We start from the raw sequence: 24,000 nt of genomic DNA, 5'->3' as shown, positions 1-24,000 counted from the left end.
GGCGTCCAACACCCTGTTGCCGGATTGTGGTTTGTCCCTCCTCGGACCACTGTCAGTAGGTAATAACTGATACTGACCAGGAGCACCCCACAAGCCTTGAGATGCTCTGACCTAGTCGTCTGGCCATAACAATTTGACTGGAAGTCCCTGGCTGGGTCACCCAGGTCAGGGTGTCTGATGAATGGCTGGACCCATGGTTTCCCAGTAGAATATTGCCCAAAGCCACTGAAAAGGCTTCCTGTTGGCTCTGGGTGGAGAGGGGTGATGCATGGTGCAATGCACTACCTGGACTCAAGTAGGGGCTTAATTACCTCCGGCTGGGTCACCTGGGTGAGGATGTCTGATGTTAAGACCTAAAACACCTGATGACCCTGGGTTCATTACTCATGATCAAGGCTGGGTGTTTGTCACGGAAGTCGCGGGTGTCACAGATTCTGTGATTCTAGCCATTTTTTACCATGTCCGCGATTTCCCCAGTTTTTAGTGCTTTCCGTGATTTTTCTACAGTTTTGAATGGTAGCCTAACTGTCAGTCTTAACGTAGCCTACAGTGTGATCTGTATAGGCACTAAGCATTTTAACCATCACTTCTGAACCGCATATAGCCTAGCATTGTACATTTTGACCTACACTCCGACCCATAGATTGTCCCAATTAGCGGACGTTTACAGTGTAATGTTACGTTCCCATGGTTACGTTAGAAGTGCGAATGAATGAACAGCTAACGTTAGTCACGGTCCGATCCAAAAACTTCAAAATGAGTAAAACTGCAAAGACCTCCGCTAAAGCACGATCCCTACAATACCCAGAAGAAACGTTTCATGTCAGTGGTGATTTGTTATTTTGCTCAGTGTGTAACATCCTGGTGGACTACACTCGAAAAGCAAGTTGCGGCAAGCATTTGCAGACAAACGTCCATAAAAAGAAAACCGCAGATCGGGCCATTGAAACCGAGAAGAGCCGAAAACTGCAGAAAACGGTGTCAGAGCTGTTTTAAGCTAAAACAACCGCACAATTGCATAGATAGAGTGAGGTAATTAAATTTACAGAAGCTTTCACTTCAGCCAACATCCCCTTACACACACTGGACAATGTTGGCCTGAAGTCCTATCTGGAACGCAATCTCCGCGACCTCGGAGTAATTCCAAGTGCCTGTCAACTCCGACGCACCTACCTGCCTAGCATATTCGTGAAACACATGATCGAGATCAAAGACAAACTCAAAGTTTGTGACGGAATTAGCATTGTTGCTGACGAGGCAAACAGTGGGCAACTGCCCGCTCTTTTTACAAAAAAAAATGTATTCAAGCACTTGTTACTGTTGCTACAGTTGCGCATGTTATTTCAATAATTTACCACTACTATGCATGAGATCTCTTGGTTAATTGAATACATTCAAGCAATTTAAAACACTCCGTGATTTCTGCCTCTTTCTTTTCAGTTTTCCGTGATTGTCTACAACTTTGCCGTGACTGCTCCGTGACTTTAGTCAATATTTTCCGTGACAAACACCCAGCCTTACATGATGTGTCCAGGTTGCACCACATGGGGTATCAAAGAAAGAACTATGTAAACATGAAATTATTCAACTTCTGACCTGCTCTCAGTCTACTGTTTATAACTTCTCAGAAGAAGCTTTACAATTTAATGATAATTTTAACTCTACAGCACAACTTTGTGCAGTCGACATAAGTCTTTACATGTTACTTTTGTGTGTGAATTTTGGAACATAACATTCTGCCAGATGTGTTAATGGTGTGGTCATATTTCATACGTAGTCCATTTACTCACTTGAAAAATGGGTTCAAAAATAAAATGCTCTTCTCCCACATGGTTGTATGGATAGAGATGGAATGGATTTGAAATGTGAAAACCAGGCATCCGATTTTAATAAGGGGTGCTGTATTGGCCGAAAAAAGTGAAAATGTCAAACTTCCAAAGAAAAAAGTGCTGCACAATGCTGCAATGGGATGCTGGAGCCTATCCCAGCAGTCATTGGGCAGCAGGTGGGGAAATCCTTATCCGGTGTGAGGGTCTAAGGACAGGATGTTGTGTTGCTGTGAAGCCCCTTGAGGCAAATTTGTAATTTGTGATATTGGGCTATACAAATAAATTGACTTGACACGACACCCTGGACAGGTGCCAGTCCATCACAGGGCCGACATATTCACGCCTAGTGACAAGGTAGCACCTGACCTACATGTCTTTGCACTGTAGGAGAAAACCGGAGCACCCTGAGCAAACCCAAACAGACATGGGGAAACCATGCAAACTCCACACAGAGGATGCCCCGGGATGACCCCCAAGGTTTGACTACCCCAGGGATCGAACCCAGGACCAGGACTTTCTTGCTGTGAGGTGACCAAGCTAACAACTGTGCCATCGTGCTGCCCATATATATATATATATATATATATATATATATATATATATATATATACAGATGCAGGAAAAAAACGATTTAATGCATAGCAGTCATATTAAATTATATATAATATCTATATATATATATATAGTGTTTTGGTTTTTTTTCTTCTGTAAACCATCAACGGTGTTGTTGATAAAAGTGCTCAACAAATGAGGAGTGGCATATTAAGATAGATGCAGGAAAAAAAAAAAACACACACACATTGCGGTACAAACTTGTTTCGTGGGTTACACACTCCTCACTTGGGCAGCTGATGAGTGCGTGACACACGGAACAAGCTTGTACCGCAATGTATTAAAGTTTTTTTCCTACATCTATCTTAATATTCATTCATTCATTCATTCATTCATTCATTCAGTCATCAGCCACTTCTCCGGGGTCGGGTCGAAGTGGCAGCAAGCTAAGTAGGGCACTCCAGACGTCTCTCTCCCCAGCAACGCCCTTCAGCTCCTCCTGGGGGATCCCAAGGCATTTCCAGGCCAGATTGGACTTGTAGTCCCTCCAGCGAATTCTGGGTGTACCCTCCTAGTTGGCAGTGCCTGGTAAACCTCAAAAGGAAGGTGCCCAGGAGGCATCCTAATCAGATGCCGAACCATCTCAACTGGCTCCTTTCGACGCAAAGAACCAGCGGCTCTACTCCAAGCTTCCTCCGGATGTCCGAGCTCCTCACCCTATCTCTAAGGCTGAGTTCAGACAACCTACGCAAGAAACTCATTTCAGCCACTTGTGTCCGCGATCTCACCCTTTCGGTCACTACCCACAGCTCATGACCATAGATGAGGGTTGGAATGAAGATTGACTGGTAAATTGAGAGCTTTGCCTTCTGGCTCAGCTCCCTCTTCACCACAATAGTCCGGTACAACATCCGCATTACTGCTGATGCTACACCAATCGGCCTGTCAATCTCCCACTCCATCGTGAACAAGACCCTGAGATAGTTGAACTCCTTCACTTGAGGCAACAACTCATCCCCAACCCAGGGATGAGTTGAGTCTATATATATATAATGTTTATTTTTTCCCCCGGAAACCATCAATGGTGTTGGTAGAAGTGCTCAACTAATGAGGAGCAGAATATTATATATATATATATATATATATATATATATATATATATATATATATATATATATATATATATATATATATATAGTATATATATATAGTATATAGTATATATATGTGTGTGTGTCTCAATGAAGTTATTTCTTGTTGCTCCCAGAGAAAATGCAGAGCATTTTCTCATGCATCTTCCCTCCAATTTAGTTTGAATTGCTTTCACTGCAAGAAGCTTCTCATAGAAACACTATGCATTCATTCAGAAATATTTAAAGACCATTTGCAAGCAACGTAAAAGACTATGTTGCAAAAATGCACTGTTGGATATATTTATCAGCTCTTTATCCATTTACTGAAATATTTCACAATCCACATGAACACAGAGAGAGAGAGAAAAATAGAGAGAGATACTATTCATTGAGTGCATGAGAGGTAGATCGATCATCTAACTTTTTGCCTTTTAAATACTACAAATAAGTTGGGAACCTTCCCTGAATGGAGAAATTGAGAGTGAGAGAATTAGAATGAAAAAAAAGGACACTTTGCTCCTATCACAAGTGGAGAACCTTCCCTGAAGGGAATAATGGGGAGTGAGAGAATTACAGTGAAAAAAGAACACTTTGCTCCTATCACACACACACATGCACACACACACACACACACACACACACACATATAAAGAAAAGCACACGCATGTGGAGGACTTCCACCCAGTGTAATAAAACTATGTGTATGTATACCAAATGCAGAAAGTATCATGTAGCATGCAGAATCAATTTGGCCCTCTGATGAGACCGACAGCCGAGTTAATATACAAGGCATCTGCCAAAGGGGGAAAATAAATTACAAGTGATAAATTGAATTAATCTCATTTGACGCTGGGAACGGGATGAAAGAGAGATTAGTGGCAGATGTCAAAAGAAAGAGGAAAGGCAAAGAATACGTGCACAAAAAATAGCATTCTTGCTCTTCCTGTTTTTTTTACCCATCCTTTTTTGCTAACGGTATAATTTATATCTTCTCCCATGAGCTGAATAGTTTCATGAACCAATGTCTAAGTCCGACCATTGATGATGTCTTGAGAATCATCATAAATGGTTTATCACTGATTGAAAATGGATCACATTAACGCAGGGATGCTATATTAAACATGGTCAAGACAACATCCATAAATTCAATGAGCCTCTTTGGAAAAAAAATGCTGAGGTTGTGTTATTATGGGGCCACCGAAGGGATAGGCAGAGCTGCCTCGAGTTACGCATCAAAGCTGCAGAACAGACAGCCCATTTGAATTTGAACGGCCCAACACTGATCCAGCATTTGTTAGATTCATACTGCAGAGTACAGATCTAACAGATGTTGGATCAATAAACAATGGTAATGAATAGTGATTTATCACTCCTTCCCTAAAGGAAATTTGTCTTTTATGATAATCAAGCTGACAGCACAGCACAGCACAGTGTACAACTCCACTGACGCAATTACGGAAACACCTCTTATGCAAGAGAAAGTCGGGAATCAGCGTCATCCTCGGTCCATTTCGTTGTTTACATCAAATTAGTTTGGCTGTACATGTATGGCGATCCCAATTTATATTAAATCATTTTACGAATCAGATTGGCTAAAAAGGGAGTGAATGTGGTTAAAAACATGAAACAAAAGTAATTCCCAAACTATGAAAAGAAATGTGTTTAAAAAAAAGCCTTTAAATTTTTGACATATTTAGCAGGTGTTTTTTGGGCAGAACAGTGTCACCTAAACTCTGTCACTTATCAGTTTTAAACTCTATCACTTATCAGTTTTAAACTCTATCACTTATCAGTTTTGAACAGGGCCTCAGGAATGCAGAAGGCAACTGATTGAAGGGCCTGTAAGAAATAGGAAGAGATAAAGGATTGGAAATATTAACAAGAGCAGGACAACCCCTGAAAACAAACTAGATATGATTTTGTGCAGGTCAACTGGTATTATATGGCACAACCACTATGATGGTCTAGGGTCAAGTCTTGCAGAGTTTGGTGTGACACAGACGTTAAACAGTATTTACTGCAACAGAGATGTCACAGGTCCAGTCCATACAGAGTCCATCCTATCTAAAAATGCAAACAAACATTATGACATATTTTGTTTGGGCAGGGTGTCTGTCATATATAAGTAATGTAAAACAGTATGTACAGTTGAAAGTCAAGGTTCTTGGGTGCATGAATGAGTTGGAGGGATTTCAGTATCCCCTCTCAGACAGAGCAATTTTCTAGATTAAGATGGTAATCCCATATACACCGATCAGCCAAAACATTAAAACCACTGACAGGTAAATGAATAACATTGATTAACTCATTACAATGGCACCTGTCAAGGGGTGGGATATATTAGGCAGCAAGTGAACAGTAAGTTCTTGAAGTTGATGTGTTGGAAACAGGAAACATGGGTAAGCATAAGGATCTAAGTGATTCTGATGAGGGACAAATTGTGATGGCTAGATGCCTGGGTAAGAGCAAACAAAACAACAGGTCTTGTGGGGTTTTCCTGGTATGCAGTGATCAGTAGCTGCCAAAAGTGGTCCAAGGAAGGACAACTGCTGAACTGGCGACAATCGTGGGTGCCCAAGGCTCATTGATTTGTATGAGGAGTGAAGGCTAGCCCGTCTGGTTCGATCCCATAGCAGAGGTACTGTAACTTGAATTGCTGAAAAAGTTCATGCTGGCTATGAAGGACAGGTGTCAGAACACACAGTGCATCATAGCTTGCTGTGTATGGGGCTGCGTAGCCTCAGATCGGTCAGAGTACCCATGATGACCCCCGACCACCGCCGAAAGTGCCTACAATGGGCACGTGAGCATCAGAACTGAACCACGGAGCAATGGAAGAGGGTGAGCTGGTCTGATGAATCATGTTTTCGTGTACATCATGTGGATGGCTGGGGACATGTGCATCATTTACCTGGGGAAGAGATGGCACCAGGATGCACTATGGAGGCAGTGTGATGCCCTGGGCAATGTTCTGCTGGGAAACCTTGGGTCTTGGCATTCATATGGATGTTACTTTGACATGTGCCACCTACCTAAACATTATTGCAGACAAAATATACCCCTTTATGGTAACAGTATTCCCTATGATAACTCATTCTACAATCTACAGCAAAAATGCAAGCATACAGAATGTGTAGTTTTATATTATGATAAAGCAATGACAACACAACTTTCCAAGACTTAGATTGTGCCAGTAAAATGTATTATCTATACCCTTGGAGATATCTTGCACATTTGTTAGTATTCTGCCTGAATAGAAAGTACTGTCCTGAGGAGACGTCAGCTGCAAAGTTCAAAGAGCTGTCCAGGGTGGATTTCAGCTACTAAGTGAAAGCGTTATCCAGGGCTGATTACAGCCACACAAAGCCTAACGGAGACCCATTAGACCAAAACACAAGTCCGGCTGACCCATTAAATCATCATGAACCTGTGTGCCAGTGGTGATCCAGAAAAAAAAAAAATTTACGGCTCGCCCACCCCGTGCCGTGGCCCGCCCGCCCCGCACCGGCAGCCAATCAGCTCGTCAGGGCCGGGCTTAGTCGTCAGGGCTGGGCTTAAGTTTGCTGGTCTCCCAGCGCCCGCTGTCAGTTCATGCCGTAACCTCCTCGTAGGAGTGGTTACTCTTCCCTCCCAGTGCATTTCTCTCCGAGTTTATCTCAGCCCTTGGTTTACTGTTTTCTTTGTGAAGTTTCCCTGTGGAAGTATCCTGCCGTGTTCCCAGTTTGGACTACCCGTGAGTTTTTTTTCTTGGACTTCCTGTTTTCTTAGTTGCTCATTGCCCTCCTGTGTTGACCGTTGTATGAGCTAGTAATAAAGTACGCCAGTTTCGGCTAACCCCATCTCTGCCTGTGTCGTGCGCTTGGGGTCTTTCGCAAACCCTAACAAAAAAAAACGTAAAAAAAAGGAAAGAAATACAGAAAAAAAAGTACAGTAGACTGTTGCGTAGTTTTCTTTTCAGCATGTCTTATAAGTCAGACTAATTAGACAAGAATATGTTTGTCTTTTTCTAATATTAAGATTCCAGACATGTAATGACATGTGAATGCAGTGAGAACATAATAATCATTAATCATAAAATAATAATAAAATAATAATAAATAAATCATATTACCAAACAATAATAATAAAAATAATTATACCATTATTATATTATTATATGTATATATCATCATTGTTATTATAAAGAAATTATAAAGAATAATAAAATAATCATTATGGTGGCTCACTCTATGTCATGAGGATTTTTTGACAAAAAGATCTTTCTCTTTTCCTTTAAAGATTCCTGGCATGTAATCTGTAACAACACACCATGAAAGATGAGACAATCAAGAGGAGTGAAATAAGTAGGGACTGCCAAAGTGTAGAAGTGTATTACTTTTCAATTTCAGTTCGTGAGATTTTTTTTTTTCTTCCATTCTTCAGTGCGCATCAAAATTCATGATGTGTAATGCATGAGCACTTGTAAGCCAGATCATATATGTCACTGTGGCTATTTGAAATGAGGGACAAGGGGGATAATTCTTCTTCACCTACACCAGTGTTTGGGCATCAGAGTTCACATGAAGTTTACCAGTCTTCAGAAGACAATGATTCATATTCCATTGAGCCTTAATCTCTAATTGACTGAGACAATAAGTAAATGTGAACCTGGGCCAAATCGTGTTAGGTTTGACAGTCACTCGAACATATAGTTTCAGCAAAAGCTGCCTTTTGAACAAAACACACACTAAGGAATTATGAGATCAGGGGAAGAAAAGCAATAATAGGAGGGTTAATGGCAACAGCTCTGCCACATCTGGTTTAACAGAGGCTACCGAGGTGAATAATTTACTGCTGTGAAGCAGCAGAGGCATGATGTGAATGCAGAAGCAGGAGAATGCGGATCAAGTCACTACATGAGAACTAGTGAAACAATTCTCTGTGCTTGTGTGTATGAGCTCAAATGACTGACTGTTTAAGGTCAGTGGTTACACAATAACCTGCAACTTGCAATCAGCATTTGATTTTCAATACAATTGTTTACAGTGGAAGAAGTTGCACTATTTCCGTGTTTTCTATGTTGGTGTTGCAAAGTTACTTTCCCTCCTTGTGATTCCCAGAGGAACCAAATTTTGTTTTGCTAAACCAGGACAAGATGCAGGAGGGGAAATTCTCTACAATGGTTAACTGTATAAAAGTATGTCTGTTGTAGATGGATTAGGGTTACATATCTATCTATCTACACGTCTCATCTCATCTCATCTCATCTCATCTCATCTCATCTCATCTCATCTCATCGTCAGCCACTTCCCCGGCATCGGGTCACAGTGGCAGCAAGCTAAGTAGGGCACTCCAGATGTTCCTCTCCCTAGCAACACCCTCCAACTCCTCCCGGGGATCCCAAGGTGTTCCCATGCCAGATTGGACATGTAGTCCCTCCAGCAATTTCTGGGTCTACCCTGGGGTCTCCTCCCATTGGACGTGCCCAGAAAACCTCCAAAGGAAGGTGCCCAGGAGGCATCCTAATCAGATGCCTGAACCACCTCAACTGGCTCCTTTCGACATGAAGTAGCAGCGGCTCTACTCTGAGCTCCCACCGGATGTCAGAGCTCCTCAGCCTATCTCTAAGGCTGAGCCCAGACACCATACGGAGGGAATTGATTTCAGCCGCTTGTATCTGCGATCTCACCCTTTCGGTCACTACCCACAGCTCATGACCATAGGTGAGGATTGGAACGAAGATTGACTGGTATATTGAGAGCTTTGCCCTCTGGCTCAGCTCCCTCTTCACCACAACGGTCTGGTACAACATCCGCATTACTGCTGATGCTGCACCAATTCACCTGTCAATCTTCCGCTCCATCCTACCCTCAATCGTGAACAAGACCCCGAGATACTTGAACTCCTTCACTTGAGGCAACGACTTATCCCCAACCTGGAGGGAACAATCCAGCATTTTACGGTAGAGAACCATGGCCTCAGACTTGGAGATGCTGACTCTCATCCCAGCCATTTCACACTCAGCTGCAAACCACCCCTGTGCACGCCAAATGTCGCATTCTGATGAAGCCAACAAAACCACATCATCTGTGAAGAGCAGAGATGCAATTGTGAGGTTCTCAAAACGGACACACCCCTCACCTTTGCTCTACCTTGAAATTCTGTCCATGAATATCACAAACAGAATCGGACACAAGGGACAATCTTGGCGGAGTCCGACACCCACCAAAAATGTGTTTGACTTTGTACCATGAACGCGGACACAGCTCTCACTTTGGTTATACAAGGACCGGATGGCTTGTAGCAACTGCCCTGGTACCCCATACTGCTGCAGTATCCAGTATCCCAGCAGGGGCTGGGTGGAAGGCAGGGAGATGCTCTGGAAAACATCACCAATCCTCCCTATACTGTTCACACCTATGGGGAATTAAGGGGCTCCTACATGCAAACTCCAAACAGACAGGTTTGAATTGAACCCAGGACCCTCTTACTGTGCAGATACAGTCTACCCACTAAGGCACTGTGCCACTGTACAACCCTGTCTTGATGTGGTTTGTCCAAAAACAAAATGTCTAGAGACTGAGACTCTGAATAATCCATAGGTACGTTTTAAGCTAATGTGTGTCTTCTTTTCAGTTTTGCAAAGCACTGGTGACTTCCTGACTTTGGTTGGAAGGTGATCTCCTTGCCTTCCACCCAGAGTATATCAGGGTGAGCTTGAGCACCTCTAAAACCTTGAAAAATAATGATGTGGGTTAAGAAAATGCATGAATGAACACAGGTGGATGGACTGTGGTGAGATTAGCTTTCAGCTTTATGTATCTTAAAGCATGATGGAGCAAATAACTCCAGTGATCTGTAACATCAACTTAAGTGTATGGACTGTATAAATTTGTGCATCACTAGGTATTTACAATTTCAACTCTTAAAATATTTCCTATTTTCCATTTTCCATATTTCCCTCAGCATAGTCCCTGCATCTGATTGGAACTCTCTTGTTACATATAACAGAACAAATATTGACTGGTATTCACCTCAGATTAAATAGTGCCAATTCTTGCTAGGACCAGAGAGGCACACACACCATACCACAAGTAGTTAGATCTTCCAGTTTGCACATGCAATGTTATGACACTTGAGGCCGTTAACCCTCCAGAGCAAAACTATGACTTAGCTTAACTGTTCAAAAAGGAATGCCTGTTATTGGGGGTCAAACCTGTTAAATAATTCATAACTATTTTGCTGTCCAGCATACCATCCAAAGAAGAAGAAAAAATATATAAATTACTCCACTCTCCTAGCAGAGAAATGCAACACATAGCAGTGAATATACGGTAGATTATTTGAATAAAAAATAAAATAAAATCACTGTTTGACCTCAGCTTCCTCGCACGTAAATGACTACCTAAATGTCTTTCAACAGTTTTGACCTCATAATTAATTGTTCAAAACCAATTTTGCAGGTGTCAGGGTAGCGTAGCGGTCTATTCCATTGCCTACTAACATGGGGATCACCGGTTTTGTATCCCCGTGTTACCTCCGGTTTGGTCGGGCGTCTCTACAGACACAATTGGCCGTGTCTGAGGGTGGAAAGCCGGATGTGGGTATGTGTCCTGGTCGCTGCACTAGTGCCTTCTCTAGTCGGTCGGGGCGCCTGTTCGAGGGGGAGGAGGAATAGTGTGATCCTCCCATGCGCTACGTCCCCCTGGCGAAACTCCTCACAAAGAAGCGGCTGGCAACTCCACATGTATTGAAGGAGGCATGTGGTAGTCTGCAGCCCTCCCCCGACCAGCAGAGGGGGTGGAGCAGCAACCGGGACAGCTTGGAAAATAGGGTAATTGGCCAAGTACAATTAGGGATTAAAGGGGGAACCCCCCCCCAAAAAAAAACAAAACAAAAACAAAACAATTTTGCTAATAAGAAAGATAGAAGAAAGCCATTTTATTTTGTCATTGTATTCTTACAATGAATTTGTTCTCTGCATTTAACCCATCCTATTGTATAGGAGCAGTGGGCAGCAGCAACACCCAGGGACCAACTCCAGTTCTTCTCCCCATTGCCTTGTTCAGGGGCACAGACAGTAGTATTAACCCTAACATGCATGTCTTTTTGATGGTGGAAGGAAACACGAGCACCCAGAGGAAACCCACGCAGACATGGGGAGAACATGCAAACTCCACACAGAAAGGACCTGGGATGGCCTGGGGTTCGAACCCAGGACCTTCTTGCTGTGAGGCAACAATGCTAACCACTGGGCCACCGTAATAATATTAATGTAATGATAATAATGATAATCAATGTTCCAAAACAATTTCGCTATCTCCAAAATGAAACTTTTGACAAATTAAAGTTTTATAATTAATAATAACTATCATGATATAATAAATGTCCACTTATTAAATTCCTTTCTGGTTTCCTCCAAAAAAAAAAAAAAAAAAACAGTTAATCTTTTCATTGATGACTGAAAGATGTCAATGACTTGTTCAATAATGGCAGAATTTTTTTTTTGTTGAAAAGCTGAATATATAGTGATATGCAGGCTGCCAGTGCTGAAGGACAGACCAGTCTCGGGTTATCCCTTTTGGCCCCTTTTGAACCAAATATGATCACACTAATCCAAAAAACAAATTCAGTCAATATCAATTGACTCATGTACATGGAAGGATTTTTATGAGCTGTTCACATGTGCAAACATATTTCATAGAAGAGGGTATAACTCTCCATCCTGAATATGAATAAACCCAACTAGAATAATTGCCAAGAGTCTCAAAATTCATCCCACTTAGTTTATCATAATAAGTTTGCTACATAATGGGGATAATGTAATGTGACAAACATTTTTTTAGGAGCGTGCATGGTACTTATTTGTTGATGATTACTGTAAAAATGACCATTACAATTTGTTTTTCTTTCTTAAACTGAACATATGCTTTTTCATTTATGAGTTGAGTGATTAATTTTTTTATTTTTTGTCTCACTGGGGCCCTTGAAACCTATTAAAACACTATTACATGAATTAAAGAAACATAGTTATCAAATAGAATATAATAATTATTCTATACATTCTAGAAATGTATACATTATCAACACTGGACCTCGTTCATAAATCATTTGTATGTACAAAGTTGTTCTTACACACCCACGGGATTTTCAGCCCTGAAGTTTGTCTCAGAGGCCAGTGTAGAACCTGGGTAACCCCTGAATGTAGACACCAGTTGGCTAACACTGGTGTCTTTGCAAGCCTGGGTGATTGCTCATTGCAAGATGTAGACAACAGATGTTAGGGGAAGGAATTACAGACAAACATCAGACTTTCCTCTGACTGTAAGACAATCTTGAGGGCCAAAAAAATTCCATGGGTGTGTGAGAACAAATTTCTACATACGTACATATGAACAGTTGATGAATGAAGCCCAACGTCTATCTATGTACTTATTGTCATCTATTTACTTTTTTTGCAAAAAAAAACAAAACAGAACTGTTGCTCAGTCTTTTCTAGTATTGTTTTATTGTTTACTCACATTAAGCTGTAGAGTTTCCATCCACTGTCCAATGACGCGGTAGCCTGGTCCAGTCCCATTGTTCCACTGGTACTGGAATAGATCATAGCGCCCAGGGGCATCACCGTTACGGTTGAACGTCACTGAGGTTCCGGCACTTCCTGTGGAGGGAAAAATAGTCACATGTCAAATCAATACCGTAATTAATAAATATAACCAGGAGTCATAGCTCTACTTTGAGTTAAAAAAAAGTAAAGCATAAAAAATAGTGTATGAGATGTGAAGCACAACTGTTGTGACTTTGTTATGAACAGAACAAAATAAGATTAGTGTCATACATTTGTAACTGGAAGTAGGTCTAGTATTGATGTTTCATATTTTCAGCTGAGTAGCAATATTATTCTGACTGGATGCCTAACATTGACACTGTGAAATAGATGCTTTTGCACCGGTTCAGCAGGGCTACAGTTAGCTTGTCTGAATCATGTTTTTAGCAGACAAAACAACCAAGAAAAGCAAGCTGACACATCAGCAATACTTAAAAAACTGTTATCAAAAGATTGAATTGTTTGAGCATGTTAAAGGTAGTAATTGAGTATCTTACTTGCATCTCCACTTTGGCATTTCAGTGAAATCCTACCTCGAATAAAACCACATGGGCAATACCAAGTAATAGAATACAAGAGAGAGGCTAAGAAAGAATAGTGATAGGGTACAAAAAATATATTGGCCTTTTCTCTTATGAATGATGATTATAATGTCAACGTGAGAAAATAAAATACAAGAAATGTAATGCCTTACAGCAGCTTATATTTTTAGATGTGTTTGCTCACAACCCCCAGAATCTATGTAGATGGTACAACTAAACATGAGACTACATATTACTTTGTGAGCGAGTGAGCTAGAAGCCAGGTTCAGGTGCTTCCCATCTAAAAACCATTAAAACGAAAACGTTCTACCCTTTAAAAGGTAGTTTTATCACCATGTAGGTTGAAAGCGTTTGTACATAAGCAGTATGAATCAGAATATTTTCCAGCTCTACTGCTGGTTGCAAAACACATAGTCCTCTGTATCTATTTTGTATTGTTTATTTTGTTTTGATATTGGATCTTGCAGACATAGCATGGCAAACAGAGGGCAGACCTGACAATATATTGTGGTATTTTGACAATCACATCCTTCTCAGAGCCTCACTTGGCTTTTATACTTGTCACAACTCAACAGCATCATCACTCTGGATGGGTTGCCTCTCTGACCTTCCACTTCTGTCTGTCTGTCTGTTTTTCCACCCGAGCTCTATTTTTCTTTTTTATTATTCCTCTGTTCTTTTCATTGTAAGATACTGCCCCTCCTTGAAAGACAGTACATTCATTTACTTTTGATGCTTCTCTTTTGTGAGGGCCAACAGGCTTTTCAGTTTATATTGAATTTAGAGACAGAAAAAGAGAAAAAAAAAGAGGGAGGACAAGAAAGAAAGAGGGGAGGGTTGGGGGGTGCTGAGCTCATCTTGCTTTATATCTAACGGAATGGGATGAGATTGCTGTGATATTCTAAGGTCAGAAAAGGGTGTTTTTGGGGAGGAGGTATAACTGTTACTGTTACCATTTTTGATGTGTGGTTTTTCCACAAATCACGACAAGCACCACTGTGGACAGTAGTGTATCAGTGTATAATTCTCTCATTGTTCTTTTTTTATTTATTTATTCTTGCATGCTCCTTTCTAGATTAGCAGTCAGCATGTCTGCTCCCAAGCTCTCTAGTCCTCCTTTTGCCTTATAATTGTAGTCCCCCCCCCATCTTTGCATGTTGTGTAGTAGAGTAGAATGCATGTCTGTATGTTGCCCTGGGTGTATATGCCTTAACAATGACAAAAACAACCATGGCAGAGTTGTGCATGAGTGTGTAATTGTGCCCAAAGTATTAGACATGTATGTATGCATATGTGTGAGACTGTCTGTGCGTCTTTTACATTGAACTGTTTAGTTTACTGTTCCTTTTGCTATATATTTGTGCTGGGCAGTGCTCTGCTCATTCACTTGGGCATACTAAGTGCATTAGCTAGATACATCCCAACAACCACGGGAGGATCGAGGCAAACTGCCAACACAAATAATGGAGTGAATTCATGCCATGAACAACAAGATATTTGTGTTGTATGTTGCTCTGTTGCACAAAATGTATCTTGCAGAATTACCTATGATCACCAGATGTTACTGGACATAAGATTAGCTGTTCCCAACAGCTGGAAGCCGCAGGACTTAACGAGAAAGATTACTTACAACAAACAGCTACCACCATGGAGTAATGGCCGCAGACAGCGCTGCCAGAAGAGAGGTAAACGAGGCAGCGCCCTGGTGATGCTACAACGGTGTCCTACCTGGCCCCTGATTCCCAGCATACTGCTGTCTAATGTCCAGTCTCTCAACAACAAGCTGGATGAAATTAATCGCCGAATAAGCTCTAAAAGAGACATGGACTGTTGTGTGTTCTGCTTTACAGAGACTTGGCTGGGCCCCAATACACCTGATAGGGCTATACAACCGGAGGGTTTTCTGTGCACTGCATGGACTGTTCCATGACGACTTCTGGCAAGGTAAAGGGAGGTGGTGTATGCTTCTTTGTTAACAATTCATGTTGTACTGACTTGGAATTAGTCTCTCAGCCATGTTTGCCAGTGTTGAAACAACTAACAATAAGGTGCAGACCATTCTATCTTCCAAGGGAGTTCCTCTACATGTTGTTAACCACTGTCTATAATACCACTGCAAGCTACTACCACAGCGGTGCAGGCTGAATTATAAGAAGCCATTAGCAGGCAGGAGTCTCCATGGACGATGATGTTCGCGGATGACATTGTGATCTGTAGTGAGAGTAGGGTGCAGGTTGAGGAGAGCCTGGAGAGGTGGAGGTATGCACTGGAGAGAAGAGGAATGAAAGTCGGTAGGAGCAAGACGGAATACCTATGCGTGAATGAGAGAGAGGACAGTGGAATGGTCAGGATGCAAGGAGTGGAGGTGACAAAGGCATTTGAGTTTAAATACTTGGGGTCAACTGTCCAAAGTAACGGGGAGTGCAGTAGAGAGGTGAAAAAGAGAGTGCAGGCAGGTTGGAGTGGGTGGAGAAGTGTGTCAGGAGTGATTTGCGACAGAAGGGTACCAGCAAGAGTTAAAGGGAAAGTTTACAAGATGGTTGTGAGACCAGCTATGTTATATGGTTTGGAGACAGTGGCACTGACGAAAAGACAGGAGGCAGAGCTGGAGGTGGCAGAGTTGAAGATGCTAAGATTTTCACTGGGAGTAACGAAGAAGGACAGGATTAGGAATGATTATATTAGAGGGACCGCTCAGGTTGGACGGTTTGGAGACAAAGCAAGAGAGGCAAGATTGAGATGGCTTGGACATGTGTGGAGGAGAGATGCTGAGTATATTGGGAGAAGGATGCTGAATATGGAGCTGCCAGGGAAGAGGAAGGCCAAAGAGGAGGTTTATGGATGTGGTGAGGGAAGACATGCAGGTGGCTGGTGTGACAGAGGAAGACGCAGAAGACAGGAAGAAATGGAAACGGATGATCCGCTGTGGCGACCCCTAACGGGAGCAGCCGAAAGTAGTAGTAGATTAGCAGGCAGGAGTACTTGCACCCTGGGGGGCCAATTGGATTGTGGCGGAGGATTTTAACCACTGTAAACTGAAATCTGTGCTACCAACATTTTACCAACATGTCATATGCTCAACCAGAGGCAGTAACACTCTTGACCACTGTAATTCCACGGTCAAAGCAGCTTACAGGTCTTTCCCACGACCTCACTTTGGGAAATCCAACCACCTGTCAGTGCTGTCGCTTCCAGCCTACAAGCAAAAAAGTGAAGTGTGTGCAGCCCACTGCGAGGACAATAAGGTGCTGGACTACGAAACACAAATCCACACTTCAGGAATATTTTGAATCAACACGTTGGGCAGCATGGTGGTGTCCCAGTGGTTAGCACTGATGCATTACAGCAAGAAGGTCCTGTGTTTGAACCCCAGGCCATCCCACATCCTTTCTGTGTGGAGTTTGCATGTTTCCCCCATGTCTGTGTGGGTTTCCTCTAGGTGCTCCGGTTTCCTCCCACTATCAAAGACATGCATGATAGGGTTAATACCTCTGTTAGTGCCCCCTGACCGAGGCATGGCAAGAAGAAATAGAGTTCGTCCCAGGGCGCTGCACAGTGGCTGCCCACTGTTCCTAGCTACATGGCTGCCCACTGCTTCAAGTGTGTGTTGGGATGGGTTAAATGCAGAAGTTGAATTTCCCCATGGGGATTCATAAAAGTACATATTATTTTGTCTCATTAACAGACTGGTCAATCTTTAAGGATTCAGCCTTGAGTTTGGATGAGTATGCTGAATCAATCATTGGCAATGTTCGATACTGTGTGGATAACTGTATCCCAGTACAGTCTATTCACTCCTACCCTAAACCAGAAGCCCTGGATTAACAGTGGCATTCGTCTAAGGTTGCTTTTAAGTCAGGGGACAAGGTATGCTATAAAAATCCAGGTATGAAGGAGAGCTGTCAGAGGACAAAATAGGGACAAACTGGAAAATGACTACAGTGGCTGTGACTCACAGTGGAGGGGGCTGCAGGTGATTACGGACAATAAATCTAAACCCAGTGTGGCCATCAACTCCTCTACTTCACTCCCGGATGAGTTTACTAACTTTTATGCCTGATTTGAAGCTCACAACTTGGACCTAGTAACAGCAGCACAGTGCCAACTCGGTGAAGTTGATCTATGGGTGACAGAAGCTAATGTGAGTAAAACTTTTAAAGCAGCTGGCCCAGACAGCACCCCTTCCCATGTCCTCATGGCACGTTACATTCGGCTATCTCAGGTTTTCACTGACATTTTTAACCTGTCCCTGGCATTGCATGTGGTTCCACTGTGTTTTAAGAAAACACCATTGTGCCTGTAACTAAGAAAACACCTGTATCTTGCCTTAATGATTATCGGCCTGTTACTTTGACCTCTGTTATTATGAAGGGTCTGGAAAGATTGGTTACATCAAATATAAAATGTGACATTCCCGTCAACCTTGACCCATTACAGTTTGCCTACTGTTCCAATAGATCTGTAAATGATGTTATCTCACTTGCTCTGCGTACTTGCTTTATTTCACTTTGAAAAGAAAAATACCAATGTCAGAATGTTGTTTATTGATTACAACTCTGGTTTTAACACGATTGTCCCATCCAAACTTGTGTTGAAACTCAGAGGTCCTGGTCTAGGCAACTCTATCTGTAACTGGCTGTTTGATTTCCTGACAGGCAGGCCCTAGACTGTGAGAATAGGTCAAACATATACTTATCCACATTAGTTCATAGGACTGGCACACCTCAGGGCTGCTGTCTCAGTCCCCTATTGTACAGTCTGTTTACACATGACTGTGTTGCCAAATATGGCAATAACAGCATCATTAGATTTGTAGATGACACCACAGTGATTGGACTAATAAGTGACAGTGGAATATTTAACCATATGGTGCCATGATAACAACCTCTCTCTAAAGGTCAATAAGATAAAAAGAAATCATTGCTGACTTTGGAAAGATCAGATGAAAGTACATTCCCATGTCCATCAATGGTTCATCTGTTGAAATTGTGGAGTTTTAGATTTCTCAGCTTACACGTTACAGACACCCTCACATGGTCTCTCAACTATTAAACCACATTAGGGCAGAAAGTGTGGTATAAATTATAAAATTGGCTACCTCTATATCAATCTTTGATAATATGACCCAGCTTCTGGGCTGATTTCTGTCAATCTTAAAAAAAAGAGGAGTGCCCATCAAGTATCTGAAGGTCTGTTCAAATCTAATAGCCAATCTGGCCCATGTCAACATTATTATAGCAATTATGTTGTGCATTCAGCTTAACTTCATCCCTACTAAATCCAGAGTCTGGTAAAGTCATGTCTCACTGAAGCCACCTTTATGCTTACTCAAACTCCAATCGTATCATTTATTTTTATATTTAGTCATTTGGCAGATGCTTTTATCCAAAACAACTAGAGACTCAGCAATTAGCAGGTAAAAGTCAAGTGTTAATATCATATTGCACAGTCAAAAAAGATTGTATCATAGCTGATGATAGTGCTGCTCTTAACAGTGTGGTTGAGAATTATGATGATGTCCATGACATGGATTAGGAACAAGTGAGGGAAACTATGAATCACAGACAGATCCAATATTCAGAAACTAAACTCATGCCCCAGTGTATAACTTCTGTTACAATTAAAACATTTTTCAGACTACCAATTTTACACACATTTGGGCCTCATTTATTAATGTTTCAGCAAAAACTGTGAGTAAATTTTCTAATAGATACAGCCACATCTAATGTTCTCATCAGATTTAAAAAATGTTGGTGTGCAAAGATTTCTTATATACTTGTCTGTTTATGTTAATAGACAACAAAAACGTGTCATTGAAATTTGTAATAATGGCACAACTTCATTACCAGTTTATGAATGCTTAATAATCCGGGTAAGGAAATCACAGAAAGTTGAATCGGTTCAATCTGGTCACAACACTTATTGAGAGAAACGTTTCATCATTCATCTAAGTGATATCTTCAGTCTCAACTGACTGCAGGTATCCCCACCCTTATAAACGATACAGTGGCATAACGACCAATAACAATGATCGGTTTCATATGCAAATTACCCTGACCATTAGCTAAAGTTAAAATGGCCACATGTACTATTCACAGAAGATTGGGTAATAGTTACAATCACAACACTGTACGATAGTGACAGATGCACTCTTAGTCCCTCCCCTTGGTTCAGGGATGGTCGTTCCCTCTTCACATATATGGCCTCTTTGACTCTCCATTCAAACCACCATTCCTCCCTATAAAGGTTGTGCACATCCTTATCCTTGAAAGAGTGGCCACTGGTCTAGACGGATGTAGACTGCGGAGTCCTGGCCTGACGCGTTAGCTCTTCTGTGTTGTGCCATCTTGTTGTCCAGTGTCTGTTTGGTTTCCCCAATGTGCAAGTCATGACAATCCTCCCTGCACTCAACAGCGTACACTATATTGCTCTGTTTATGCCGCGGGACCTGATCCTTGGGGTGTACCAGTTTCTGGCACAGCATGTTTTGACATTTGAAAGCAACTGAGACGTGGTGTTTGGAAACTAAGCATCTCAACTGTTCCGAAACTCCTGCCACATACTGATTCACCACTGTTTTATGCTTAGAAAGCTGCTGTCCTTCTCCTCTCTTCCATCGGTTGGTGCACTGTTTGGGCATCTTCCTGGCTTTTACAAACACCCAGTTAGGATAACCACACGTAACCAGGGCCTGTTTAATATGGGATTTCTCCCCTTCACTGGTCGCTGTGTCAGTGGAGATGTTGTCAACTCAGTGGTACAGCGTTCTGATGACTCCTAGTTTGTGCGCCAGTGGATGATGAGAGTCAAACCTTAAGTACTGATCAGTATGTGTTGGTTTACAGTAAACATCAACAATCAAATGTCCCCCGTCACCAATTGCAATTTCACAGTCTACAAAGGCTCACCTGTAATTTTTCACATCCTCCCTGGTGAACTTGATGTGGTTGTCCACAGAGTTAATGTGGCCGGTGAAATGTGGTATGTCCTGAGATTTAATTTTTCGCCAGGTGTCGTCTACAAATCTGGACCATTGGCTAGGTGGTGTCCCTGGATAGGACATCAGAGCCCTCTTTTCCACTTCCTCCATATACAAGATGGCTACTACAGGTGAAACTGGGGAACTCATAGCATACCCATGTTTCTTCCTGTAGTACTGCCCCCTGTATGTGAAGTACATGGACTGAAGTGGTCCTATTGCTAAGGGTGGGATCGTCTTGCAGTTTCATATGGACAATGACATTACACTGTAATTCTAGCTAATGGTCACAGCAATTTGCATATGAAACTGATCATTGTTTTTAGTCGTTATGCCACTGTATAGTTTATAAGGGTGGCGATACCTGCAGTCAGTTGAGACTGAAGAAGTCACTTAGATGAGTGATGAAACGTTTCTCTCTATACTAAATGTTGTGTCCAGATGAACCGATTCAACTTTTGGGATTACCATTTAATGACAGTGACAGATTCTAATGGGGAGGAGCATCAAAAATTCAGAAAAATACAGCTTTCATAGTCAGAATTTGACTTAATATTGAATATGTACAATCTCAAAACACATTTCATTCAACAGTGTTAGCAGTGGCAATACCAAGCCACAAAAACAGGACGTCTGGAAGAAATGATAGGGGGTGGGGTTAATACTGTGTCCTCAATAGATTAGTGCGGTTAAAAAATTGTTAAAAAGACTATTGCGATATGACACAAGAACGATTCAAATATGAAAACATTTGCATACAGACAAAGCAGTGCAGCTGTACGTTAATAGAGTAGAACCTTCTCCTATTCAAATGAGAAAAGGTGTTAGCTGATGCAGTCCTGATCTGCAAATGAGCACAATTAATGGTATCAATGGCATGGGTTAGCTCTTGTGAGACATTAACACTTTCTAAAACTAATCTCACTAATGATAACATTCATAAATTCTGCACTTTGAGAATAAATGTGTTATCCTGCCTGATAAAGATCCACTGTGGAGACGCACATAAACACACGCGCAGAGATAGCTGTCTCTTTTTCTGCCTGGTTATAAGTTTTCACATCAAATCTTTCAGACGAAGGTATTTATATGTTATATATTAAAGCTGTATCAGACAGAAAAGATAGGACAACCAGCCAGCCAGCCAGACAGCCAGACAGACAGATAGATGAAAAGAGACAAATGCTCATTTGATAATCTTTCTGAAAAACATGAAAGCTGTAATCCATGATCTATCGAACTGCAGAGTCCAGAGATGAAACAAATAGCAGTTAAATCTATTGATTCTCAAAACATAAAAAAAAAGTTTTCGAGTAGCTTGGACATGTTCACTTGTCATAGAGTATATCAATTATTTATGAAGGGTTCATTTATTGATCATACGGTCAGATTTGTAAGAGTAGGTCTCAATTTCATCTCATTTTGAAATGAATAAGTATTAGGCACTTTGAACTCTGTTTCGATAAATGTGGACTGCAATAATAGGATATATACCTGGATGTAATACGAACCCATATCCTGAGAAAATTTGCAATTAAAGTACAAGTTAAAATATTAGAATACAAAAGGCTTCTATGCTTCTTTTTTTTTTAATCTCCCCTCTGGTTGGCACAGAGGCCTTTTCAAGAAGCATTTGAAAAGCAGCTTTGATGCCTACTGAAAAAAACAAGTTTTAGTAAATTAGTTTCTTCTTGCTTCTCTTCTTTTATCCTTGTTTACAGGCAAATAAATAAGCCATGAAAAGGACAAAAAATAACATGTTTGACTATTTAAATAATGAATGTTATATCTATAGTCATTTGTATTGAATGTACAAAATATTAGAGATACCGTTCTGCTATTATTTCCTGAGATTAAATCTGCAATGAGAATGGCCTCAACTTCTTGGGGCAAGGACTCAACGCCATTCTAAATGCATTACACAGGTATGCAGGCCCATGCTGATGCCAATGTTTCCTTTGGTTGGCTAGTTGCAAATTTCTGATCAGATGAGGAACTTGGGGTAAAAAATGAAATATGCTTTTGTTTTGGGTTTACTGCTGTGTCTGCAGTGCATCCATTGATAGACTGTGTGGTCTGGTCACAGCATTCATTTTCTATTTGACAGAATGGCTAATTTATTTAAGCACACTTCTTTGATAGGCCTAAACAATATTCTACCACTTATGTACAAATTATTTTTGTCACACACACACACACACACACACACACACACACACACACATATATATATATACACTACCGTTCAAAAGTTTGGGATCACCCAAACAATTTTGTGTTTTCCATGAAAAGTCACACTTATTCACCACCATATGTTGTGAAATGAATAGAAAATAGAGTCAAGACATTGACAAGGTTAGAAATAATGATTTGTATTTGAAATAAGATTTTTTTTACATCAAACTTTGCTTTCGTCAAAGAATCCTCCATTTGCAGCAATTACAGCATTGCAGACCTTTGGCATTCTAGCTGTTAATTTGTTGAGGTAATCTGGAGAAATTGCACCCCACGCTTCCAGAAGCAGCTCCCACAAGTTGGATTGGTTGGATGGGCACTTCTTTGAGCAGATTGAGTTTCTGGAGCATCACATTTGTGGGGTCAATTAAACGCTCAAAATGGCCAGAAAAAGAGAACTTTCATCTGAAACTCGACAGTCTATTCTTGTTCTTAGAAATGAAGGCTATTCCATGCGAGAAATTGCTAAGAAATTGAAGATTTCCTACACCGGTGTGTACTACTCCCTTCAGAGGACAGCACAAACAGGCTCTAACAGGTACTATTTAATGAAGATGTCAGTTGGGGACCTGTGAGGCGTCTGTTTCTAAAACTAGAGACTCTAATGTACTTATCTTCTTGCTCAGTTGTGCAACGCGGCCTCCCACTTCTTTTTCTACTCTGGTTAGAGCCTGTTTGTGCTGTCCTCTGAAGGGAGTAGTACACACCGGTGTAGGAAATCTTCAATTTCTTAGCAATTTCTCGCATGGAATAGCCTTCATTTCTAAGAACAAGAATAGACTGTCGAGTTTCAGATGAAAGTTCTCTTTTTCTGGCCATTTTGAGCGTTTAATTGACCCCACAAATGTGATGCTCCAGAAACTCAATCTGCTCAAAGAAGTGCCCATCCAACCAATCCAACTTGTGGGAGCTGCTTCTGGAAGCGTGGGGTGCAATTTCTCCAGATTACCTCAACAAATTAACAGCTAGAATGCCAAAGGTCTGCAATGCTGTAATTGCTGCAAATGGAGGATTCTTTGACGAAAGCAAAGTTTGATGTAAAAAAAATCTTATTTCAAATACAAATCATTATTTCTAACCTTGTCAATGTCTTGACTCTATTTTCTATTCATTTCACAACATATGGTGGTGAATAAGTGTGACT

The 24,000-nt window shown here is 41.3% G+C and overlaps 1 protein-coding gene across 1 annotated transcript in view; it reads right to left on the bottom strand.

Annotated features, from left to right (window-relative positions):
- The window catches only part of LOC130108509 (metabotropic glutamate receptor 7), a 491,728-nt gene that overhangs the window by 86,659 nt on the left and 381,069 nt on the right, over window positions 1-24,000 (bottom strand). The window contains exon 7 of the mRNA XM_056275469.1: window positions 13,015-13,154. Within this exon, the coding sequence (XP_056131444.1) occupies window positions 13,015-13,154 (140 nt within the window). The remainder of the gene's footprint in view (window positions 1-13,014; window positions 13,155-24,000) is intronic.

This window comes from Lampris incognitus, chromosome 2 (assembly GCF_029633865.1).
Source record: "Lampris incognitus isolate fLamInc1 chromosome 2, fLamInc1.hap2, whole genome shotgun sequence".
In the NCBI taxonomy this organism is placed as follows: Eukaryota; Metazoa; Chordata; class Actinopteri; order Lampriformes; family Lampridae; genus Lampris; species Lampris incognitus.
Note: the sequence above shows the minus strand (reverse complement) of the source record. Positions and strands in the feature narration are given on the sequence as shown.